We start from the raw sequence: 22528 nt of genomic DNA on the forward strand, positions 1-22528 counted from the left end.
AAAGATATTGTTGGAAATCCCCTAAAATCTATGGAGAACTTCAACCAATCTTAATGAACAAGATTGTTATTACCCATACAATATCAATGAAAAGAAAGGAACAATGGAGAAAGAGAGAGTGTATAGAACGATGAAGGAGAAGAGAAATATAATTTTTTAGAGTTTCTCTTTCCCCACAAACTGTGGAAAACTTCTTATTCACTTTGCAACTGCAAAATACTGTGAATACAATGTTATGAATGCTCTATTCACTTCTATTACAAAAATAAGGGTTACTCTCTCTATTTATAGATTTAGGTTAACTTAGACCTCAAGTCAAAACCCAAAACTATAAAAGCCCAAAATTATAAAAGCCCAAAATAGCTAACACTACTCAACACACTAGGTGGTTCGACACTTCCTTGCTTCTGTCGAGCAACCTGCTTCGACACAAGGAATTACAATTCAATACACCACCTAATTCATTGTGTCTAAGCTATCTACATTCATCATAGCTCTTAGTCTTATGAACACTTCAACCTGCACTCCCTTTGTCATGATGTTTGCAATCTGATTCTCAGTTCTGCAGTGTTCCACGTTCATCTTCTCGTCTGCTACCTGCTCTCAAAGATAATGGAACCTCATCTCGATGTGCTTGCTTCGACCATGCGCTATTGGATTCTTCTCTAGATTGATAGCTGACATGTTGCCGGTCTTCATGGTAATTGCTCCATGACTCTTCGCTGTTATCTCTTCGACCAAATTCACCATCCACGTTGCTTGACATGCACAAAGAGAAGCAACTATGTATTCTGCTTCGCATAACGATAATGCCACTACTGACTCTTTTCTCGAACTCCAAGCAACTGGTTCACCACCTAGCATAAACACATAACCTACTGTGGATTTTCGATCCTCAACATCACTACACCAACTTGAGTCGGTGTATCCCACTAATTTGTATTCTTTTCCTTCATCAGTTGAATGAAACAAAATGCCATAGTCGAGAGTTCCTTTCAGATACCTTAGTATCCTCTTCGTCGCTGCTAGATGTGATACCTTTGGCTTCTGCATGAACCTACTCACCATATCTACACTGTATGCTAATTCAGGCCATGTGTGACAAAGGTATCGAAGTGACCCAATAAGTCTTCTATATTGGGTTGGGTTGACATCATCTTCATCTGAATCTTTCGATAGTTGTAATCTGGGCTCAGCTGGAGTCGAAGTTCGGTTGCAATCTTGCATCTCAAATCTCTTGAGTATTTTTCGCCTGCATACCTTCTTTGATGCATCATCAAACCTCTACCACTCTTGTAGAATTTGATGCCAAGAAAATATGAAATGTCACCCAGATCTGACATTTCAAATTCCTTGTTGAGATCACCTTTGAAGTGTCCGATCTCCTTCTTGCAGCTACCTGTTATCAATAGGTCATCGACATAGAAGCATAGTATAAGCAATTCACTCTTGCTTCTTCTTACATATACTCCATGTTCAGATTTGCACTTCACAAATTCCTTCTTCCTTAGAAATCCATCTATATTCTTGTTCTAAGCTCTTGGAGCTTGTTTAAGTCCGTACAGGGCTTTATGCAGCCTGTACACCTTTCTTTCTTCGCCATGTTTCACAAACCCAGTTGGTTGTGCAACATAAACTTCTTCTTCTAAGGGGCCATTAAGAAATGCACATTTCACATCCATCTGACACATCTGCCAGTTGTTCATGTTTGCTAGACCAACAACCAACCTGATTGTTTTGATCCTAGCAACAAGTGTAAAAACTTCATCAAAGTCGATTCCTTCTTTCTGAAGAATTCCTTTCGCCACAAGTCTCGCCTTGTGTTGAGTCACTTCTCCTTTGGGATTTAACTTCACCTTGTATACCCACTTCACATCGATTGCCTTCTTGTCCTGGGGTAATTCGACAAGTGACCAAGTGTTGTTGACTTCGATTGACTTTAGTTCTTCGTCCATTGCTTTCATCCACTTCGAATCTTTTAATGCCTCAACTGCATTAACAGGTTCAACATCTACGTAGAAAGCATAGTGTACCAGCTCACCTTCTTCATCGACCACATCATCTGATCTAATCACACATTATTGCAATCTTGCATGCATGTGTCTTGTTCTTTGAGGTCTGCTTGCACTTGCTTCACCTCTGACTTCTTCTTGTCGAACTTCTATTTCGACTTCACTAGCTGGTTCATCATAAAAGATTCTCACTGAATCTTTCTTGACATTCTCAGTCCAATCCCACTCTTTAAGCTCATCTATGATCATGTCCCTGCTGATCACTACTTGCTTATTCACTGGATCGAACAACCTGTATCCTTCAGTCGAATGATATCCTATCAGGATCATCTGACTGAACTTGTCATCAAGTTTTCTTCTCAACTGATCTGGCACATGTCTATGTGCTATAAATCCAAACACCCTCAGATGACTCAAGCTAGGCTTGACACCAGACCAACATTCTTCTGGTGTGATTCCTTCTAGCTTCTTTGTCGGACATTTATTCAGGATATATGTCGCAGTCGACACGACTTCTCCCCATAATTCTTTGGGTAGATGTTTGCCTTTCAACATACTTCTAACCATATTCATAATGGTTCTATTCTTCCTTACTGCGACTCTATTCTGCTGTGGAGTGTAGGGTGGCACCACCTCATGCACAATCCCTTCTTTCACACATAATGCATCGAAGTCTTTCGACACATATTCTCCACCACCATCAGTTCTCAAAATCTTGATCTTTTGACCGCTCTGTCTTTTGACCATAGATTTAAACTTGGAAAATACCTCGATCACTTCACTTTTCTTCTGGATCAGGTAAGACCACAGTTTTCGACTGAAATAATCTATGAATGTAACAAAGTATTTGTTACCTCCAATCGAATCCACCTGGAGAGGACCACATACATCAGAGTATATGACTTAAAGAATTGCCTTCAACCTGCTTCCTGCATCCTTACTGAAGTTGTTCTTATGCTGCTTTGCCTGCACACATTCTTTACACACTTCATTTGGAATATCGATTTCTGGTAATCCTGAAACCATATTTCTTCTCTTCAAATCTTTGATGTCTTTGAAATTGAGATGACCAAGTCTATAATTCCATATCCATTCATCTTTGCTGGCTGCTGTTACAAGGCACTTATGCTCCATCACATTAAGCTAAATCTTGAAGGTTCTATTCTGAGACATTGGAGCCTTCAAGATCAACCTTCCATTTGAGTCGAGAACTCTCATCATCTTGTCTTCGATCGACACTCTATAGTTCTTTTTGACTAACTGCCCTATGCTGAGCAAATTACTCTTCATGTCTGGTATGTAGAACACATTTGAAATTACTGATCTCTTACCATCTTTCCTCATAATCAGAACATCACCAACATCTTCAGCTGCTAGAGTGTTGTCATTTGCAAATTTCACCATGTTCTTCATTGAGGGATTTATGTTGACAAACCAATCTTTCCTTCCAGACATGTGTGATGAGCATCCTGATTCCAAGTACCACTGGTCCTTGAATCTCTCTTCCTCTTTTGTTGTAACCATCATCAACGTCTCTTCTTCTTCATGTTTTGCCAACTTTGCATAAGTTTCTTGATTCTTCTGCTTTTCTGGACAATCAATAAAATAGTGACCATACCTTTGACAATTGTAACACCGAATGTGACTCTTGTTTGGCTTTTGACCACCACCTCTTCCTCTACCTACAACACCACCTCTTTGGTTGCCTTGGTTCCAGGGTTTTCTCTTATTCGACCAGTTTCCTTCTTGCTGATTTCGACCAGTCGAATTGTTGTAACCTCCTCTACCTTTGTTGCCATTCCAGCTTCCTTTATATTTTCTTTCTTTCGCTGATTGAGCCTGCAAAGCCATATCACTCTTCGACTTCCCTGCAACTCTTTCAACTATTCTTTGTTCATGAGATTCAAGCGTCCCTTGAAGCTCTTCCTTTGTCAATTTTGATAAATCTTTCGAATCTTCTATGGCTACTACCACTTGGTCGAACTTTGGAGTCAACGACCTCAAGATATTTCCAACAATAGATCTTGATGTCAACACTTCTCCACATACCTTAATTTGATTCACCAGTTTCGTAACCTTGGTGAAGAAATTAGTTATGCTTTCGCTGTCTTCCATCTAAAGCAATTCATACGTTCTTTTGTGAGTTTGTAACCTCACCTTTTTCACCTTCTCCGCGCCTCCAAACGATTTCTCCAAAATTTCCCATGCTTCTTTCATTGACTCTGCATCACTAACCTTTTCAAAGTTATCTGCATCAACATATTAATGGATTATAAATAGAGCTTTATAATCTTTCTTCTTCAATTCTTTATGTGCAACCTTTTCTTGATCCGTCGCGGCTTCTGCAAGTGTTGCTAGTCCTTACTTCACAAGATCCCAAAGATCTTGATAACAGAACATAACCTTTATCTGCTTGCACCAATTCTCATAATTGTTGTTCTTGAGAATCGAAAGATTTGCTGGAAAATGACCGTCTGGATGATTCGCTGCCATGGTGATTTTCTTTCCACGAATCGATTAAATCGAAGCTCTTGATACTAGATGTTGGAAATTCCCCAAAACCTATGGAGAATTTCAATCAAGCTTGATGAACAAAATTGTTATTACCCACACAATAACAATGAAAAGAAAAGAACAATGGAGAAAGAGAGTGTGTATAGAACGATGAAGGAGAGGAGTAATATAATTTTGTAGAGTTTCTCTTTCCCCACAAACTGTTGAAAACTTCTTATTCACTTTGCAACTGCAAAATACTGTACATACAATGTTATGAATGCTATATTCATTTCCATTACAAAAATAAGGGTTACTCCCTCTATTTATAGGTTTAGGTTAACTTGGAATTCAATTCAAAACCCCAAACTATAAAAGCCCAAAATAGCTAACACTACTCAACACACTAGGTGGTTCGACACTTCATTGCTTCTGTCGAGGAATCTGCTTCGACACAAGGAACTATAATCCAACAGATATGAATTTGAATTGTTAGAAAGAGGTAAAGTTTGTAAATCTGAATCCACGACTATTTATACTAGAATTATACCTTTTGGAAAAAGTATAATATCATAAATCATTGCCATAAGTTTGTAATTTGTTGGAATCAGATTGAAAATGAAAAAGTGCCACTACTTCAATGGTAATCGGTTAACATATTATCGTGTTCGGTTATAGTTGAAGCTGAAAAACATTTTTTCAAAAAATTTGTGACTGTAACCGATTACATGGTTTGGTTAATGAATTTGAATTGTTAAAAAGAGGTTTACTTTCTCTTATTGTTGTAAAAATCAAAAGGTAGTGCGCCTTTATGATTGTATTAGATAGTTAAAAGAGTCAAGTTGATCGACGTAACGTATATGACATAGTGAAATCTCTGACGGGGTGTGAGGGGACTGAAGTACGCAAGTTTAAAAATGAAAATCATGCTATATCCTTGTATTCTTTACTTTCTCCATTTATTTTTCAACACATTTACTTTTACATCACTTCTAAAAAATTAAGAACATCATTACTAACAATAATAATTGAGAATATTTCAATAATATTAGATAATCTAATTCACCCCTCTTCACCCCTCTTAGATTACATTTCATAATTACTCAAGAATAATCCACTATTCATAATCTTTAGTTCAGTTATATTAATCTAAAATAATAATAAAAATAAATTTATTAGTTAACATTCCACAATAAAGCTACAACACTCTAGCATATTTATTTTATTTCAAATTATAATAAAATATAAAAAGTAAGAATAATTTTTTGTTAAAATTATAAAAATACAACTAAGAAAAATAAACCAAAAGTTAAAAGCTCCAAAATACTTCAAATAATTACTAATAAAACCATTTACAATCTACAAATTAAAAAATTTCATAAACTAATAAAACCATTTACAATCTACAAACTAAAAAATAATTAGTAAATAGAGTTTTATTAATGTAAATTGGTTAGTTTTTTTTTTATCTGACCAAAGCTATTAGTTAATTTATGCATCGATATTTTAAAAAGTTTAAAATTAATTTTTTATAGTAAATTCTTTGCTATTCATATGTTTTAATTGAGTATTTTTTTTATTACAAAAAATTAAGTGAATTAGAATCAATTTTGGCTGAGTATTATTAATATCTTTATTGTAAAATTTTAATTTATTTTCAAAATAAAATAATAATAGAACATGACAAAATATTAATGTATTAATATTTAATTAAATAAAAAATGTACGAGAATTTTTTTTTCAAGAGTTTGGTTGATATACTTTATTAATATAAAATGATTTTATACTTTCATCTCTGAGACATTGGAGCCTTTAAGATCAACCTTCCATTTGAGTCGAGAACTCTCATCATCTTGTCTTCGATTGACACTCTGTAGTTCTTTTCGACTAACTGCTCTATGTTGAGAAAATTACTCTTCATGCCTGGTATGTAGAACACATTTGAAATTACTGACCTCTTGCCATCTTTCCTCATAATCAAAACATCACCGACATCTTCAGCTGCTAGAGTGTTATCATTTACAAAATTCACCATGTTCTTCACTGAGGGATTTATGTTGACAAACCAATCTTTCCTTCCAGACATGTGTGATGAGCATCCTGATTCCAAGTACCACTGGTCCTTGAATCTCTCTTCTTCTTTTGTTGTAACCATCAACAATGTCTATTCTTCTTCATGTTTTGCCAACTTTGCATAAGTTTCTTGATTCTTCTGCTTTTCTGGACAATCACTAGAATAGTGACCATACCTTTGACAATTGTAACACCGAATGTGACTCTTGTCTGGCTTTTGACCACCACCTCTTCCTCTACCTACAACACCACCTCTTTGGTTGCCTTGATTCTAGGGTTTTCTCTGATTCGACCAGTTTCCTTCTTGCTGATTTTGACCTGTCGAATTGTTGTAACCTCCTATACCTTTGTTGCCATTCCAGCTTCCTTTGCATTTTATTTCTTTCGCTGATTGAGCCTGCAAAGCCATATCACTCTTCGACTTTCCTGTAGCTCTTTTAGCTATTCTTTGTTCATGAGATTCAAGCGTCCCTTGAAGCTCTTTCTTTGTCAAATTTGACAAATCTTTCGAATCTTCTATGGCTACTACTACATGGTCGAACTTTGGAGCCAACGACCTCAAGATCTTTCCAACAACAGATCTTGATGTCAACACTTCTCCACATACCTTAATTTGATTCACCAGTTTCGTAACCTTGGTGAAGAAATCAGTTATGCTTTCGCTGTCTTCCATCTGAAGCAATTCATACGTTCTTTTGTGAGTTTGTAACCTCACCTTTTTCACCTTCTCCGCGCCTCCAAACGATTTCTCTAAAATTTCCCATGCTTCTTTCGTTGACTCTGTATCACTAACCTTTTCAAAGTTATTTGCATCAACACATTGATGGATTATAAAGAGAGCTTTATAATCTTTCTTCTTCAATTCTTTATGTGCAACCTTTTCTTGATCTGTCGCGGCTTCTGCAGGTGTTGCTACTCCTTCCTTCACAAGATCCCAAAGATCTTGATAACAGAACATAACCTTTATCTGCTTGCACCAATTCTCATAATTATTGTTCTTAAGAATCAGAAGATTTGCTGGAAAATGCCCGTTTGGATGATTCGTTGCCATGGTGATTTTCTTCTCACGAATCGATTAAACCGGAGCTCTTGATACTAGATGTTGGAAATCCCCCAAAACCTATGGAGAATTTCAATCAATCTTGACGAACAAAATTGTTATTACCCACACAATAACAATGAAAAGAAAAGAATAATGGAGAAAGAGAGAGTGTATAGAACGATGAAGGAGATGAGTAATATAATTCTGCAGAGTTTCTCTTTGCCCACAAACTATTGAAAACTTCTTATTCACTTTGCAACTGCAAAATACTGTAAATACAATGTTATGAATGCTATATTCATTTCTATTACAAAAATAAGGGTTACTCCGTCTATTTATAGATTTAGGTTAACTTGGACCTCAAGTCAAAACCCAAAACTATAAAAGTCCAAAATAGCTAACACTACTGAACACACTAGGTGGTTCGACACTTCATTGCTTCTGTCAAGCAACCTGCTTCGGCACAAGGAATTATAATCCAACATATATGAATTTGAATTGTTAGAAAGAGGTAAAATTTGAAAATCTGAATCCACGACTATTTATACTAGAATTATACCTTTTGGAAAAAGTATAATATCATAAATCATTGCCATAAGTTTGTAATTTGTTGGAATCAAATTGAAAATGAAAAAGTGCCACTACTTCAATGGTAATCAGTTAACATATTATCGTGTTCGGTTATAATTGAAGCTGAAAAACATTTTTTCAAAAAATTTGTGACTGTAACCGATTAAATTGGTTTGGTTAATGAATTTGAATTGTTAAAAAGAGGTTTACTTTCTATTGTTGTTGTAAAAATCAAAAGGTGGTGCGCCTTTGTGATTGTATTAGATAGTTAAAAGAGTCAAGTTGATCGACGGTAACGTATATGACATAGTGAAATCTCTGACGGGGTGTGAGGGGACTGAAGTACCCAAGTTTAAAAATGAAAATCATGCTATATCCTTGTACTCTTTACTTTCTCCATTTATTTTTCAACACATTTACTTTTACATCACCTCTAAAGAAAATTAAGAACATCATTGCCAACCATAATAGTAGAGAATATTTCAATAATATTAGATAATCTAATTCAAATGTTATACCTAAACCTATTAAATTTTAATATTAAAAAATTATTAATGACATTATCTAATTAAATTTTATTGAATTAAAAGAACCTAAACCTATTGCCTTTTCTAGATTAAAAAACTAAAAGGTATCTGATTCATCAGCCAAGGTAGTACTAGAATTATTCTTTGTATTTGATATGTCATTTTTGGTAGGATTTTTTTGGCTATTACTTACTTAAAGAATTGAAAGTGACAGTGTTTATGAAATAATAACTACATATAGAATATCTTTTTCGATTTGCTATTTCTCAGCGATTCCATTGCGATTCTATGGATTCGTTGCTTGTTGCTTCTTTTCCGAACTCATACTCCTATTCAACCACCACCACCGCTACTAGTATGAATTCTTCTTCTTCTTTCATTTCATCGATTTTCCCTCTTTTTATTCTGATTAGATATCAACCTTCAGGTCGGAATCTATGGCGGACTAAAGCTTCTGCCAATAATTACTCTTCAATCGCAAGTATGTTTACAATTTTCAATTCATTATTCAACCTACATTAAATGTTTCCTGTTTAATTTCACAATAAGGGCTTATTTAGGGTTAGATTCTTCTTTAACATGGTCTGTGATACTAACATTTTGAATTTGACGCTCTAGGTTTTGGAGCACCAAAAGCTTCAAGGCACAAACGGAATATTCAAAAAGAATATAATAATTTGAAATTCTGGAAGCCAAATTTAAGTCTTTATTGCAGAGGCGCTGAAGGATGCAATCGAAAGTTTGTTGTGAAAGCGGCCCCTGAGCAATCTTTTGAATCTGAACAGCCTGCTTTTGATCCAAAAAACTTTTTGGATGCTTTCTACAGGTTTTCCAGGCCACACACAGTTATTGGTACAGTTAAGTTTATTTTTTTCCCTCAGATTTTATCTATGAAACTTATCCTCCTATGTTATTATCAATCAATACTTAATACAATTAATATTACGAATGTTTTAAAGGGCTAACCTATTTCTGTGTTTTGGCAGGCATTAAGCATAATTTCTGTGTCTCTCCTTGCAGTGGAGAAACTATCAGATATATCCCCACTATTTTTTACAGGTGTGTTGGAGGTGAGATCCCAAAACTGTTATTTCTCTTTAAAGTTATACTATACTATTCCTATTGCTCTCTTGCTCCTGACTTCATTATTTTATTATTTATGTTTCAGGCTGTAGTAGCTGCCCTGTTTATGAATATTTACATTGTTGGTTTGAATCAATTGTCCGATGTTGAAATAGACAAGGTATGAAACTTTACTATAAATCTCCAATTAATTGATTTCGTGTCTTTTGGGTTACTCAGTTTTTCCCGTATAAAAAATATATATTATGCAGGCAGAGATGCTGTCTAGTTTATCAAAGTTTGATTGGATGAATAATTTGTCTTTTCCTAGAGTCTAATTCCTTCTTGTTTATGTCGAAATAGATACACAGTTAAGTAAAAGAGCGTGAATTTGATAACTTAACCAAATGGAACTTCCTTAATTAACTTTAAAAAAGAATCAGATCATGGTTCAATATTGTTTTAGGGACTAAAATAGATTTAGAGTAAGATTCCATTAGTAAGGTATTAAAAAGGTTTAGTTCTACCGGGTATTTTATCGGTAGAAAATATATATCATGTTATATACTAATTAATAATTCTTACAAGCATTATTCTTGCACCACCCTGAAGAAGTAAGTCAAGCGATTCCTTCCTTCTTTCAACTTTAATGCAAAAGTATCGACCGATATTCAGAAACATATACAAATGACGTGTATGCAAGAGTATTTTCATAAGCAACAGTTTCGGCAGTTTATATGATGTTTACAACTAAACTCTGGTTTATATATTGATTTATTTATCAAGCTTCTCAAGTTACTTTAGCCTCTGATTATGTGGTCCAGAAAACATGCATCCTTTTACAGCTTACAACTTTTTCTGAGTGACTACCATATGGTGTCTCACTATTGATCTGTGCTGCATGTTTTTACTGCAGATAAATAAACCATATCTTCCATTGGCATCTGGAGAATATTCTTTTGCAACTGGTGCAATTATTGTTGCAGCTTCTTCGATTTTGGTGCCATATAGATTCACCCCATTTTTCATTCAAAATAAGCTTCACTGACGGAGCAGAAGGAGACTTACTATTTTATTCTCTTTTACAGAGTTTCTGGCTTGGTTGGATTGTAGGTTCCGGACCATTGCTTTGTGCTCTTTTCATCAGTTTTGTGCTAGGGACGGCTTATTCAATCAATGTAAGTTCTTTTGACTGCGACTAAAGATACGTTCTCCTTTCATACTTTTAAGGCATAATTATGTTAAGATTAAGATGCCATCTTGGCTACAGGCGAGAAGGTATCACTATAATCCAATCCAAAAATCTGAGTGTATCCTTTGGCTACCAAGCGAGCTTTAAATCGATCAATCTTACCATCTGGACCAACCTTCACTGTATAAAGCCAACGACAACCTACTAAAGATTTCCTAGGGGGTAGAGGAACCAGTTCCCAGGTACCACTGCTTTGAAGAGCACACATTTCATCAATCATTGCTTGCCTCCACTCAGGGTGAGATAATGCTTCACCTGGAGTTTTAGGAATAGAAACAGAAGACAAAGAAGACAAACAAGTATACTGCAAAGGTGAAAGACGATGATAACATAAATCAATATGATGTGGAGACGGATTTCGTGTTTGACGTATACCTTTTCGAAGGGCAATCGAAAGATCGGACTCAGGTTGCAGGATCGGATCCGGTGATGGCGGAGGCGTCGGAGGAGAGTCTGCAATGACCTCAGGGGCATGTATGACCTCAGAGACGGGGACGACAGACGTTGGGCGACGACGCTGATATGTTTGAAATGGTCGAGAAGTAGGGGGGTCCGGAGCCATAAACTGGTGGTGGATAATGGTAGGCGGGACATTAATAACTGCCGGAAAAGGTGTGTGAGTACTTTCTTGAAGAGGTTCCGAAGATACTGGGTTGGACCCGAAATATGGAACAGACTCGAAGAAGGTAACATCGGCCGATATGAGGTATCGTTGTAGAGTATGAGAATAACAACGATAACCCTTTTGGGAACAATGATAACCAAGAAAGACAAACTTTAGTGATCGAGCTGCTAGTTTATCAAGACCAGGGGAGAGATTGTGTACAAAACACGTTGACCCGAATACTCGAGGAGGAATTGGGTGGAGAGGAGAATTTGGAAACAGGATTGAATGAGGGATTTTATTATTAAGGACATATGAGGGCATGCGATTTATGAGGTAACATGCCGTGAGCACCGCATCCCCCCAAAACGGAGAGGAACATTACCATGGATAAGTAGGGTCCGAGTGGTTTCTACAAGATGCCGATTTTTGCGTCCGGCTACCTCGTTTTGTTGGGGTGTATGAGGGCAAGATGTTTGGTGCAGAATACCATTGGATGACATAAAAGTTTGAAACTGTTGGGATAAATATTCAAGTGCATTTTCACTTCTTAAGGTACGAATAGACGAACCAAATTGGGTTCTTATTTCTCGATAAAATTGTTCAAAAATAGAAAACAATTCAGATCTGTTCTTCATTAAAAATAGCCATGTGAAACGTGAAAAATCATCAATAAAAGTTACAAAGTATTTAGACTCAAAAGTAGACACGGTACGCGAGGGACTCCAAACATCGGAGTGAACTAAAGCAAAAAGGGACGCAACCCGTTTATTGACTCGATCAGGAAAGTGACTACGAGTATGTTTCCCTAACTGACAAGACTCACAATGTAAAGTGGACATTTTAGATAGACTAGGCACCAACTTTTGTAGCTTGGGAAGACCTGGATGACCTAACTGCGCATGTATAATGAATGGAGAATCTGTGGTGGAGCATGTGGTAGATGACATAGAGAAGTAGTAGAGGTCTTGGGACTCATATCCGACGCCAATCGTCTGTCCCGAACTCCGATCTTTCAGAGTAACATTACTATTAGTAAAGGTGATAGAACAATTTAGAGAACGAGTTAAACGACTGACTGACAGTAAGTTAAATGGGCAATTAGGTACATATAAGACAGAAGTCACAGAGAGAGATGGTAAAATTTGAACAGGATAAATCCCTTGGGATCGGGTTTGAGAACCATTTGCGGAAGTTATACTCGGTAAGAAACCAGAGGTAGAGAGGGAAGAAAAAAGACCTTTATTACCGGTAACATGATTAGACGCACCAGAATCGAGGACCCAAGGACCAATAGGAGATGATTGAGAGAAGCAAACAGATGAATTACCAGTGTGTGCAACCGAAGCCGTGGAACCAGAGGTCTGATTATTCTGACACCACTTGAGAAAATCCTCGTAGCTTGGCGTAGGGCTCTGAAGAGAAGGTAAAGTTTGCATAGTATCTGGATTATCAATTTGAGCTGCATTTACCTGGCGTGGAGGTCTGCCATGTAACTTCCAGCAACGGTCGATAGTATGTCCAAGCCGGTTACAATGGTCACACTTGGGACGAGGTTTGGAGTTGGATGACCCTCCTCGAAGGCGATTCTGATTGTTGCCAAGAGATGCAAGGGCAACAGTGTCACCTGGTGTCGGAGCAACAATAGATGGAGGGGAAACCAGACCAAATGCATGAGGTGTAGCCAAGCGCAACAGTTGTTCACTAACTGCATCATAGTTAGGAACAATAGTACCTGATAAAATATGATTACGAACGGACTCGAGTTCTAGTGGTAGTCCCTTAAGTGCCATGACCATGAAAAATTTACTCTGTTGTTCGGAATGAGCTATTGCATCTTTTGCATAAGGCATGAGAGTTTCGTAACTCGCTTTCAAGGCATCAAGCTTACTCAGATAGGCTTGCATATCCATATTTTGCAACTTCAGTGTGTCGAGTTTGAGGATGACGCTGTATAGCCAATGAACGTCGTTGGAGAAGACTTTCTTAGCCTTTTCCCAAACCTCATTGCAAGTGGACAAGGCTTGATACTGCGCTTGGAGGTTAGGTGCGATGGAAAGCCATAACACAGTACATAGAGAGGCATCCGTTTTCTTCCATTTAGCGAGTTTTGCGGCGACAACATCAACCAATTTTGTGGTTAGGTGATCTTCATATCCCTGACCATGAAACCACATATCGACAACACGAGCCCATATGTTGTAGTTGGCTGATCCGGTTAGTTTTTCACATGGGATAAGCGGAACTTTAGTAAACAAGACGGAATCAACATCTCCCCATGGCTTAAAGAAACAAAATCGGGGCTGAGGAGACCAGATCTGTGAGCGATGGAGGGAGCCGAGTGGGGCAGCTGGGGAAAACGGCCGGATCGGGCGGCACGGTGGTTTTACCTGAGAATCTTGAGAAGTTAGAGACAAACCGGAGTGATGACACGGTTTGCAAAAAAAATTATCACTGGAAGACAGTGGGTCAACCGGGTAAAGCACGGCGAAAAGTTGTCTCTTAGTAGGCTCTAGATACCATATTGAATTAGGAGAGACTAAGAGACATTTAGGTTAAACCGTGTGTTTTAAAAGCACTACGGAGACTTTATTATATATAGAGAGATTACAACTAATTACATGATATAGTCGATGTGAGACTATTCTATATACAAATATTCTCAACACTATGTATTTACAAATATCAATAATTATGAAACAATGTCTTCATTTTTAGAATCTACCTGAACAGTATCATACTTGTTCAGATTCAACATGGTACTTGCACTGCAAAATTTCATGCTGACAAATGTCGATAACATCCATTTCTTTTACTTTTCCTCATATGAAGAAAACTGTTTCAGTTAATGTGGGATGCAAGAGTTGATATTGTGTAACAATAGAATGTTTATTGTAAAATGAAACGAGGTTCATATTTTAGTAATTGAACCGTTAGTTCTAGTAGTACATTCTTAATGGATTAATAGGACATAAATTTTGCTCAAATAAAAAATTCAATTGCAGTTTTACTGGTTATTGAACACTTCTGAAATTATTGCCACATGAACTGTTGAAGCAGGTTTTTACTCTACCCATGTTTGAGCTTGCAGGCAGACAAATAGCATGTTTTTAGTGACTGTCGGGAACTAACTATCCCAAATATTTAAATTATTAGGCGAATACACAAGAATGATTTTATATTAGTCTAATATGCTCTTTCACGCGTGAGCGCTCTCTGGGTGGGTAGCACGGACAATACATGCATCCACTTATATTCTGATGCAATTAAACATTTTTTATCTGAAGCGGTGGCAAGGGTTACACTCTAGATCACTTGGTCATAAAAGCTCTTATATTGTGCCATAAACCAACTATCCCCAAAGCTTAGTTTATTAGGTGGAGTCAAGAATGGTGTTGCATTACATCTATAAATTCACAGAGAATGCCTCATTTTGAAGAGTTATTTGACGGCCAAAACAGAATTTTATAACTTTTTGTCTTTTGAAATTTTTTTAGGTGCCCTTGTTGAGATGGAAGAGATTTGCAGTGCTCGCTGCGATGTGCATTCTTTCTGTTCGTGCAGTTATAGTTCAACTAGCATTTTTCCTTCACATGCAGGTTTTATTCAATAGTTTTTTGTGCTTTTGGAGACTTCTAGTTCTAGAGGAACATGCATTAACTTGTATACTCGTAACAATGACAAATCTTTATCCCAAGTTTTTAGGACTGGTTTCCTTAAATTCATGGGCAAACTATTTGAAATCTCTATCTGTATGCATTAATACATTTTCACCATATAGGCCTGGAAAGGCTCATATTCTCGAATAAGCCTTCAACAGTATTGACCAAATTGAGAGAGATTAGAGGGATTTTTTCTTTAAGGAACAGATGCATTTTAACAATGGTATTGTGGGCAGCATAGTATCTGACTAGCATGGCATAACTTTTAATCCACCAAATATATCTGCAAAGTCTGATATTTTCGGTTGCTAATCATGTAACAATGTCCAGGCGTTTGTGTACAAGAGGCCAGTTGTCTTTTCAAGACCATTGATCTTTGCAACGGCATTCATGAGCTTCTTCTCTGTAGTTATAGCATTGTTCAAGGTAAAGGCTTCTAGTTTCTTTATGTATGCGATTGTTCTCAATATAAAAGTTTTGGTTCAATGTGTACCTAATACAAACCTTTGTATTGAATTTATATAGGATATACCAGACATCGAAGGAGATAAAATATTTGGCATCCAATCTTTTTCAGTACGTTTAGGTCAGAAGCGGGTATGTTCTTCAAATGCAACATCTCATCATAGTTGACTGTGCTCTCCTTTATTCCACTGCACCCGCTAACAGTTTTCTGACAGGTATTCTGGATTTGTGTTTGCCTTCTTGAGTTGGCTTATGGAGTCGCCCTTGTAGTGGGAGCAACATCTTCTTGCCTATGGAGTAAAATTGTCACGGTAATATGCTCACTTACACATATATATTGCATTTGCAGGCGTGATGTATCTTTTAGAGTAACTTAGATTATACCTTAGCATTGATTTTTCTATTCCTTATATGTCAGGATTTGTTTCTTTATAAATTACAAATAGGAAGTCTACTATTAGCCTAAATAGTGTTTTTTTATCTTTTGTGGCACATCCTTCACATCAATATCAATATAATTGTATTATTTTGAGTACACCTTTCCCTCCTTTATACATGAAAGAATAAAACTCTAACTTTCAACAAGTTTTAGATCAGCGTCATCGTTAGCAAAGTTGCTTCCCTTCTCATGTTGCATTTTCTGTAATCTGTAAATTGGTTTATTAATATCAAATTTAGGTATTCTTTTTTTACAAATGTCTCCAAAAGTACTGAACTATTTCCAGCATCCTTTTAGTTTGACACCACCTGTTTTCACCATTACTCTAGTTTGATTCCATTAATCCGGCTATAATCACTCCAATACATTCCCTGTCTCCTGCAAAGTTTTCTTGGAAAATTCTCCAACAAAATCAACTCCACCCCACCTCCGTAATTCCATTGATTATTTCAAAGTTATAGTTTTTCATGCCAAACTCGAAATGCGTATCAAGGGTTTTATTGAAGAACCCACGAGTTCCACCATTAATGGCTGTTTTACCCAATTTTCAACCTAAAACACAAGAAAACTAGTCTATCCAGGATCAAAGAAAGATGAAAGAGGGCTTGGTCTTGCAAGATGGACATGTTTTCAAAGAAGTGATCCTTCTCATATTGCTCAAAACCTCTCTTCTCTGCGAGGGTATCCCCATTGCTATTTACGATTTTAGGGGTCTGTCACAAACATCAAAACCCTAACGTGCCCATTCAGGTACAAAATTACTTTAGTTTCAGCATCATACCATCTCCATTAATACGGAAAAAGTAGATGTCCTCAAGATATGCATTTTCTTCGTTATAATAGGATTGCACCAAGGTCAACGCTAAACCCCTACCTGTATATTTTAATTTTAGATGTACTCGCGGAATACATTCAAGAGATGTATGTTTTTGGTAGATGACATAGTCCTAAAAACAATTTAAATGAGAGGTTGGAGGCGAGCCTTAGAAACCCATGGCTTTCGTCTAAACAGAAGTAAGATGGGGTATATGGAATGTAAGCCCGGTAAAACAAAAAGGAGAAATGTTTCTAACCTAGAGGTGAAAGTTGGAGACCATATCATCCCCCAAGTCACGCGGTTTAAATATCTTGGGCGTGTAATACAAAACAATGGGAAAATAGAAGGGGATGTAAACTATCGAATTCAAGTTGGGTGGCTGAAATGGAGGAGAGCCTTAGAGGTTTTATGCGATACAAAAGTACCGCTCAAGCTGAACGAAAAATTTAATCGGACAAAAGTAAGATCTGTGACGTTGTATGACACATAATGATGGATGGTTAAAAATCAACACGAGAATAAAGTAAGTGTAGCATAGATGAGGATGTTGCGTTGGATGTGTGGTAAGACTAGACAAGATAAGATTAGAAATGACAATATTAGAGAGTGTATTGGGGTAGCACCTCTGTAGAAAAGATGGTAGAAAATAGACTTAAGTGGTTTGGACATGTAGAGAGAAGACCCGTAGATTCTAGTGTAGGGAGAGTAAATCAGATGGGGAGAGGAAAGCAACTAGAGGTAGAGGAAGACCTAGAAAAAATATAAGAGAAACTATTTTAAAAGATCTCTAGATTAACGAATTGGATAGGAACATGATCTTAGATAGAACAATATGGCGGAATTTGATCCATGTAGCCCATCCTATTTAGTGGGATAAGACTTGGTTGTTATTGTTGTATTGTGATATGAACAATTTAATGAAACAATATACCTAATGATCAAAATTGATGATTCATGATGAACATCCTTCATCCTAGTCTTCATATATATTTTTTTATTAACATTATCAGCTTGCAATACAAAAGATATCTGTACTGTCTCGAAGGAAACAGCGAGATGTTTTTGTTCCACAGAATATTCCAACTATTAGGGTCCATATCCATCCACTTTATATAAAGTAACTATTAATGGAGTTGATCCATTCACTTATGTTTTTGAATCCAACAAATCAATTCAAATGATATTCATTTCAAAGGTAGAAAATCAATCTTTAAAGGTGGCATTCTTTCAGGAGAAAGCTTAGGTCTATTATTTTACATACTGACTGTTAAATGAGTGCAAACTTGTTCAAACTCTTCATCAATTCTTAACTTTATTCTCTGCCAATGTATTAGGGTCTTGGACATGCTGTACTTGGTTCACTTCTTCTCCATCATGCGAAATCTGTAGATTTGAAAAACAAAGCTTCCATAACATCCTTCTACATGTTCATCTGGAAGGTAATCAATCACCTACTGTCTTTTTCATGTATAAACTTGAACAAGAACTTGTATTGATATCTTGTTTCTCATTGCAGCTATTTTACGCAGAGTACTTACTCATACCTTTAGTTAGATGAGAATGCAGCAGCATCGTTGATTTGAGGACTAGTTAATGGTGCCGCTTTAGTCACAGGCTAGCTTTGAGTTTATAATTGGTTCTGAGTTTATAACTGCAATTGTAAATGAAGGGTTACATCTGTTAGGGTGGTTCTTAGTTTTTAACTATCAGTGGTTTCTCTAATAGTTTTTTTAGTCTATTATTAAAGTCTTGTTTCTCTTCATCGTCTTCTGCATGCATACAAACTGTGACAGTTGTATGCTATTAGCTCATACTTGGAGAAATTGTTTATGAATAAACACTTGCTACAACTAAGACTATAAGTAGACAGTGTAAATCTAGATGTTGATTTCACTGTAGAAGCATTTACATAATTTTGCAAGTTGTTTTTGAGATCTTTGTCAATGTATTTATATTTATAAGATTTAATTTTTACATATGATAGTTAACCATAATTGTTTGATTTTTTCAATGTTCTAAAATGTTTTAAAATTCAGACCGATGATCAGTCCAATCAAGATATTGGGTCATTTTGTCGGTGATCAGCCCAATCAAGATATTGGGTCATTGTGTCACCTGTTAGATCGGCAAAGGAATATGCCAAACCAACTAACAGGGACTTACGGTCTAGCCTACACAGGGGTAGGCCAAATCAGTTTTTTTTTTAATCGATAAGTTTTAGATTTTTTAAGACTAGGTCTCATGACATAAAAGAAAGTTTTTTAAGTCTATTAGATCGGTCTATTTAAATAAATATGAATAATTTATTAATATTATTATATTATATTTTATATTTTAAATTAAATTATAAAACAAAACTTAATTATCTTAAAGAACTTATGAAAATAGCTCCTTATGAATAATGTCATAAGTTGTTTTCATAACTGTTTCTAAGCAAATAATCTCATAAACTTATGCTACTAAGTAAGTTAAGATAATCCAATGTAAACAAAATTTTAATAACATTTTTTAAAGTTTTTTTTCTCTATATAAACATTAATTGAATTGTTAAATACATATCTTCAAATAAAATAAACGTTTAAGTAGGTCAACGGGCTAGTCATGTCTTCGAAAAGGCTGGACTTAGACCTAAAAAAAAGCTTATGATAAATTATAGGTTAAACTTAGACTTTAAATTTTTTAGTAGGTCAGACTTAGGCTTGACAAGTCTAGTTCGGTCTAGCTTATTCCCATCCCTATTGGTAGATTACTGGTTGGAACGAATGATTACTCTATATAATTATCATTTTATATTCAAAATCATCATAAGTACAAGTTTTAAGATTAAACAAAAACAAAATAATAAGTCATAAACCTTGTCATAAACCTGTAACTAGTGCTCCTTTTGGTCCTATCAAAAATGTTTAAAATTTGGAAAGTGTAAAATTATGTTTCCGTCATTTGGATTTGACATGAATCATCCAACATTCATCTTATGTCATTCTTAACCTTATATCATCCTGACATAACTCTATATTAATAAAGTGAAAAATTTAATCTGCCACCCCCAGTTAAACTTAACATCTTTCACTTGCTATTATTATTTTTATACTCTTATTAATTTTTTTACGAATTTGTATTGAGTTTATCAATTTTCTTTTTTAAATTTTATGATAAAAAATCAACGATTTCAAGAATAAAATTGAAAAATTCCAAAAACAAATTTAAAAATATTTTACACAGAGCTTCGTTTGGATTTTGGTTGGTGTCATCTGGATTTTGAATAGGAGTGATGACGGTAGCAGAGCTTTGTGGCGGGGGAATATCAGAGGGAGATGGTGTTGTTTGTTCGGGTTGAGGATTTGGTTGAAGTTCAGATGGTGAGGGTATTGGTTGTTCAGGATGTGGATTAGGTTGTTGTGCAAATGGTGGTGTTTGAGGTTGATCAGATGGAGGTGGATTTTGTTGTTCATGGGGTGGGGAAGTGACTTCAGGTTCATGTTCAGTTTGTGATGGCTGTTGAGAGGCCAGAGCACGAGCTTGAAGCTGAGCTAGAGTGGGGGATTGGGGGTCAGATGGTTCGTTGTCAGATGAAAGAATATAGTATGGTGGGGATGAAGGTGAGGATGATGATGGTAAGGTAGTTTCGTTCAACATTTCTGCTTCAGAAACGGGTAGTGTAGTGGTTGCAAGGTTGAATTTGAGAGATGGTGTGTTTGAGGTTCTGGTGGTTGAGGGGGGTGTTTCAGATGAGGTGTAGACGGAAGTGGTTTGGGGAAGAGAAGAAGCTATAGACTTATGTTTTACAGAGCGGGAAAGAGGTATAAACTTACTTGGAGAATCAGCCAGAGGGACTGGAGGTCTTGACCCAGAAGTTTCTCCCAACTTTGCCTTCTTCGCCTTCTTGGACTTGCTAGAAGGCTCCCGTTGTCTCTTCATGAAGTTTGGTGGATGCTCAGGTAGCCATTTCACTAAGAACTCAGAAATTTCCACCCCTTGGGTTTCCAGATCCTACAGATAGTGAGCCACCAGTTCTGGAGGGTCAATCTTGGAGAAGAGATAAAGACCGTTGAGAATCTTCCTATGATCCTTGAGTGCTTCCCAGGAAGTGTCTAGAGTTCGTTTAGCTCTGACCTACTCAATTATTCCCATACTCTTTAGATTTCGAGCATTTAGAGGTCTTCCAATGTCAACAGTGACATCCTCCATTAGATTGTTACGGATCAGGTGATCCACCAAGCCACTCTCGACCAGAACATCAGAGATAAGTCTTCCCATAGGAATGTAGTTTCTGGTCTTCATGTTGTTTTTGGTATCTTTGACATAGTCTCTGAGATACTTGAAGAGCAGCGCTGGCAGATTCAGTTTTAGCCCTTTGTGGATGCAGTAAATGATGCATTTCTGATTTGTGTTGATATAGTCAGAAGAGTTTGATGCATGGCGGTGATGAATGGTGCCTAGGATGATCTTCAGCCATACGCGGAGATTCTGATGGAGTTCTTTGTTCTTGGAGTGTTTGCCCTCAGCGTTCTGTTGAAAGATGGCGGGGGCTATTTCTTGGGACAAGTATTTTGCCCTAGGGTTGATGTTGTAGATTCTTCTTCCTCCTGTCTTTTCCATGTTCAGAAGGGAGGCTATTGATTTCTCAATGATAACTATTTTGACTCCTAGAATGTGAGAGATGATATAGTGATCATCTGAATCGCGAAGTGCCAAAACTCCTTCACCAGATATGTGTACATAGGGCCGTAGAGTCTCTGAAAGTAGGTTTCTCACCCTTGCATTCTTAACTCCTCAGTGAGGTCTACGCCATTTCTCTTCATATTTTCGAAATCCACCAGCAATTCGCACAATACCTCAAGCTTCTCAAATGGTGTTGCAAGATGGATGTGAGGTTCACAGTCAAGAATGTGGGGTTCCCTGTTGTCGCGTCCGCGAAAAAACAACCGGCGGGACTCAAATAAAAACACAACACAGAGCCGCCACTGCGCGTTATTTATCCCAAGATAGGGAAAGGAAACGCTCAGAGAAACCTGGAAAGGAAATGGTCTTGCGACCAAAGAGAAAGGGTAAGGGAGTCGGTTACGCAAGGGGAAGGTATTAGCACCCCTCACGTCCGTCGTACTCGACGGGATCCACGTTCTAAAATAAAGAATAGGTTGCTAAAACATCACACACACACACAGGGAACGCAGGTGGGGTTAACAGAAGGGAGCTCGATAGGACGTCGCATCCTATGCCTACATATCTTGTCTGGAACAAGAATCAGAGCCACTGTAGTTCGGCTTACGCACGCCAAACAACACAAAACACACAAACAGATGGCAAACATGGAGCCTGACAACCACTCGATGGAATTACGTCAGCATCTGAACCAAAACATACTCAAAAGGGCAAACGTGGAGTCCGACAGCCAATCACTGGACTTACGTCGGCATCCGAACCAAAACACGCAATTAGATAACAAGTAAACACACGCAAAAAGAAAAAAAAGGTGCCCGGAGAGGTCTCGCACGACCTCCTGCCTACAT

The 22528-nt window shown here is 36.9% G+C and overlaps 2 protein-coding genes across 2 annotated transcripts; one reads left to right on the plus strand and one right to left on the minus strand.

Moving 5' to 3' along the window:
• Positions 1 to 8856: 8856 nt before the first annotated feature.
• Positions 8857 to 18954, plus strand: LOC127135037 (homogentisate phytyltransferase 1, chloroplastic). The gene is made up of 13 exons (XM_051061854.1): positions 8857 to 9072; positions 9145 to 9198; positions 9336 to 9574; positions 9704 to 9787; positions 9886 to 9960; positions 10696 to 10779; positions 10868 to 10957; positions 15133 to 15234; positions 15628 to 15723; positions 15823 to 15894; positions 15978 to 16073; positions 18353 to 18457; positions 18535 to 18954. The coding sequence occupies exons 1-13, from the start codon at positions 9006 to 9008 to the stop codon at positions 18574 to 18576; spliced, it is 1206 nt and encodes a 401-aa protein (XP_050917811.1). The 5' UTR covers positions 8857 to 9005; the 3' UTR covers positions 18577 to 18954.
• Positions 18711 to 20936, minus strand: LOC127135830 (extensin-like). Its single transcript, XM_051062463.1, has 2 exons — positions 20237 to 20936; positions 18711 to 18802 (listed from the first exon to the last, which is right to left on the minus strand). Exons 1-2 carry the CDS (start codon positions 20934 to 20936, stop codon positions 18711 to 18713), a joined length of 792 nt encoding a protein of 263 aa, XP_050918420.1.
• Positions 20937 to 22528: the final 1592 nt, after the last annotated feature.

The sequence above is a fragment of the Lathyrus oleraceus genome, chromosome 4 (assembly GCF_024323335.1).
Source record: "Lathyrus oleraceus cultivar Zhongwan6 chromosome 4, CAAS_Psat_ZW6_1.0, whole genome shotgun sequence".
Classification (NCBI taxonomy): Eukaryota; Viridiplantae; Streptophyta; class Magnoliopsida; order Fabales; family Fabaceae; genus Lathyrus; species Lathyrus oleraceus.

What these genes read in the sequence shown, in the direction of transcription:
- LOC127135037 (XM_051061854.1), top strand. Translation starts at nt 9,006, where the DNA reads ATGGATTCGTTGCTTGTTGCTTCTTTTCCGAACTCATACTCCTATTCA. An exon ending in GGACGGCTTATTCAATCAAT is followed by an intron (nt 10,958 to 15,132) that starts GTAAGTTCTTTT and finishes AAATTTTTTTAG; the next exon opens with GTGCCCTTGTTGAGATGGAA. An exon ending in TACGTTTAGGTCAGAAGCGG is followed by an intron (nt 15,895 to 15,977) that starts GTATGTTCTTCA and finishes GTTTTCTGACAG; the next exon opens with GTATTCTGGATTTGTGTTTG.
- LOC127135830 (XM_051062463.1), bottom strand. Translation starts at nt 20,936, where the DNA reads ATGAAGAGACAACGGGAGCCTTCTAGCAAGTCCAAGAAGGCGAAGAAG. An exon ending in AAATCCAAACGAAGCTCTGT is followed by an intron (nt 18,803 to 20,236) that starts GTAAAATATTTT and finishes CAACTGTCACAG; the next exon opens with TTTGTATGCATGCAGAAGAC.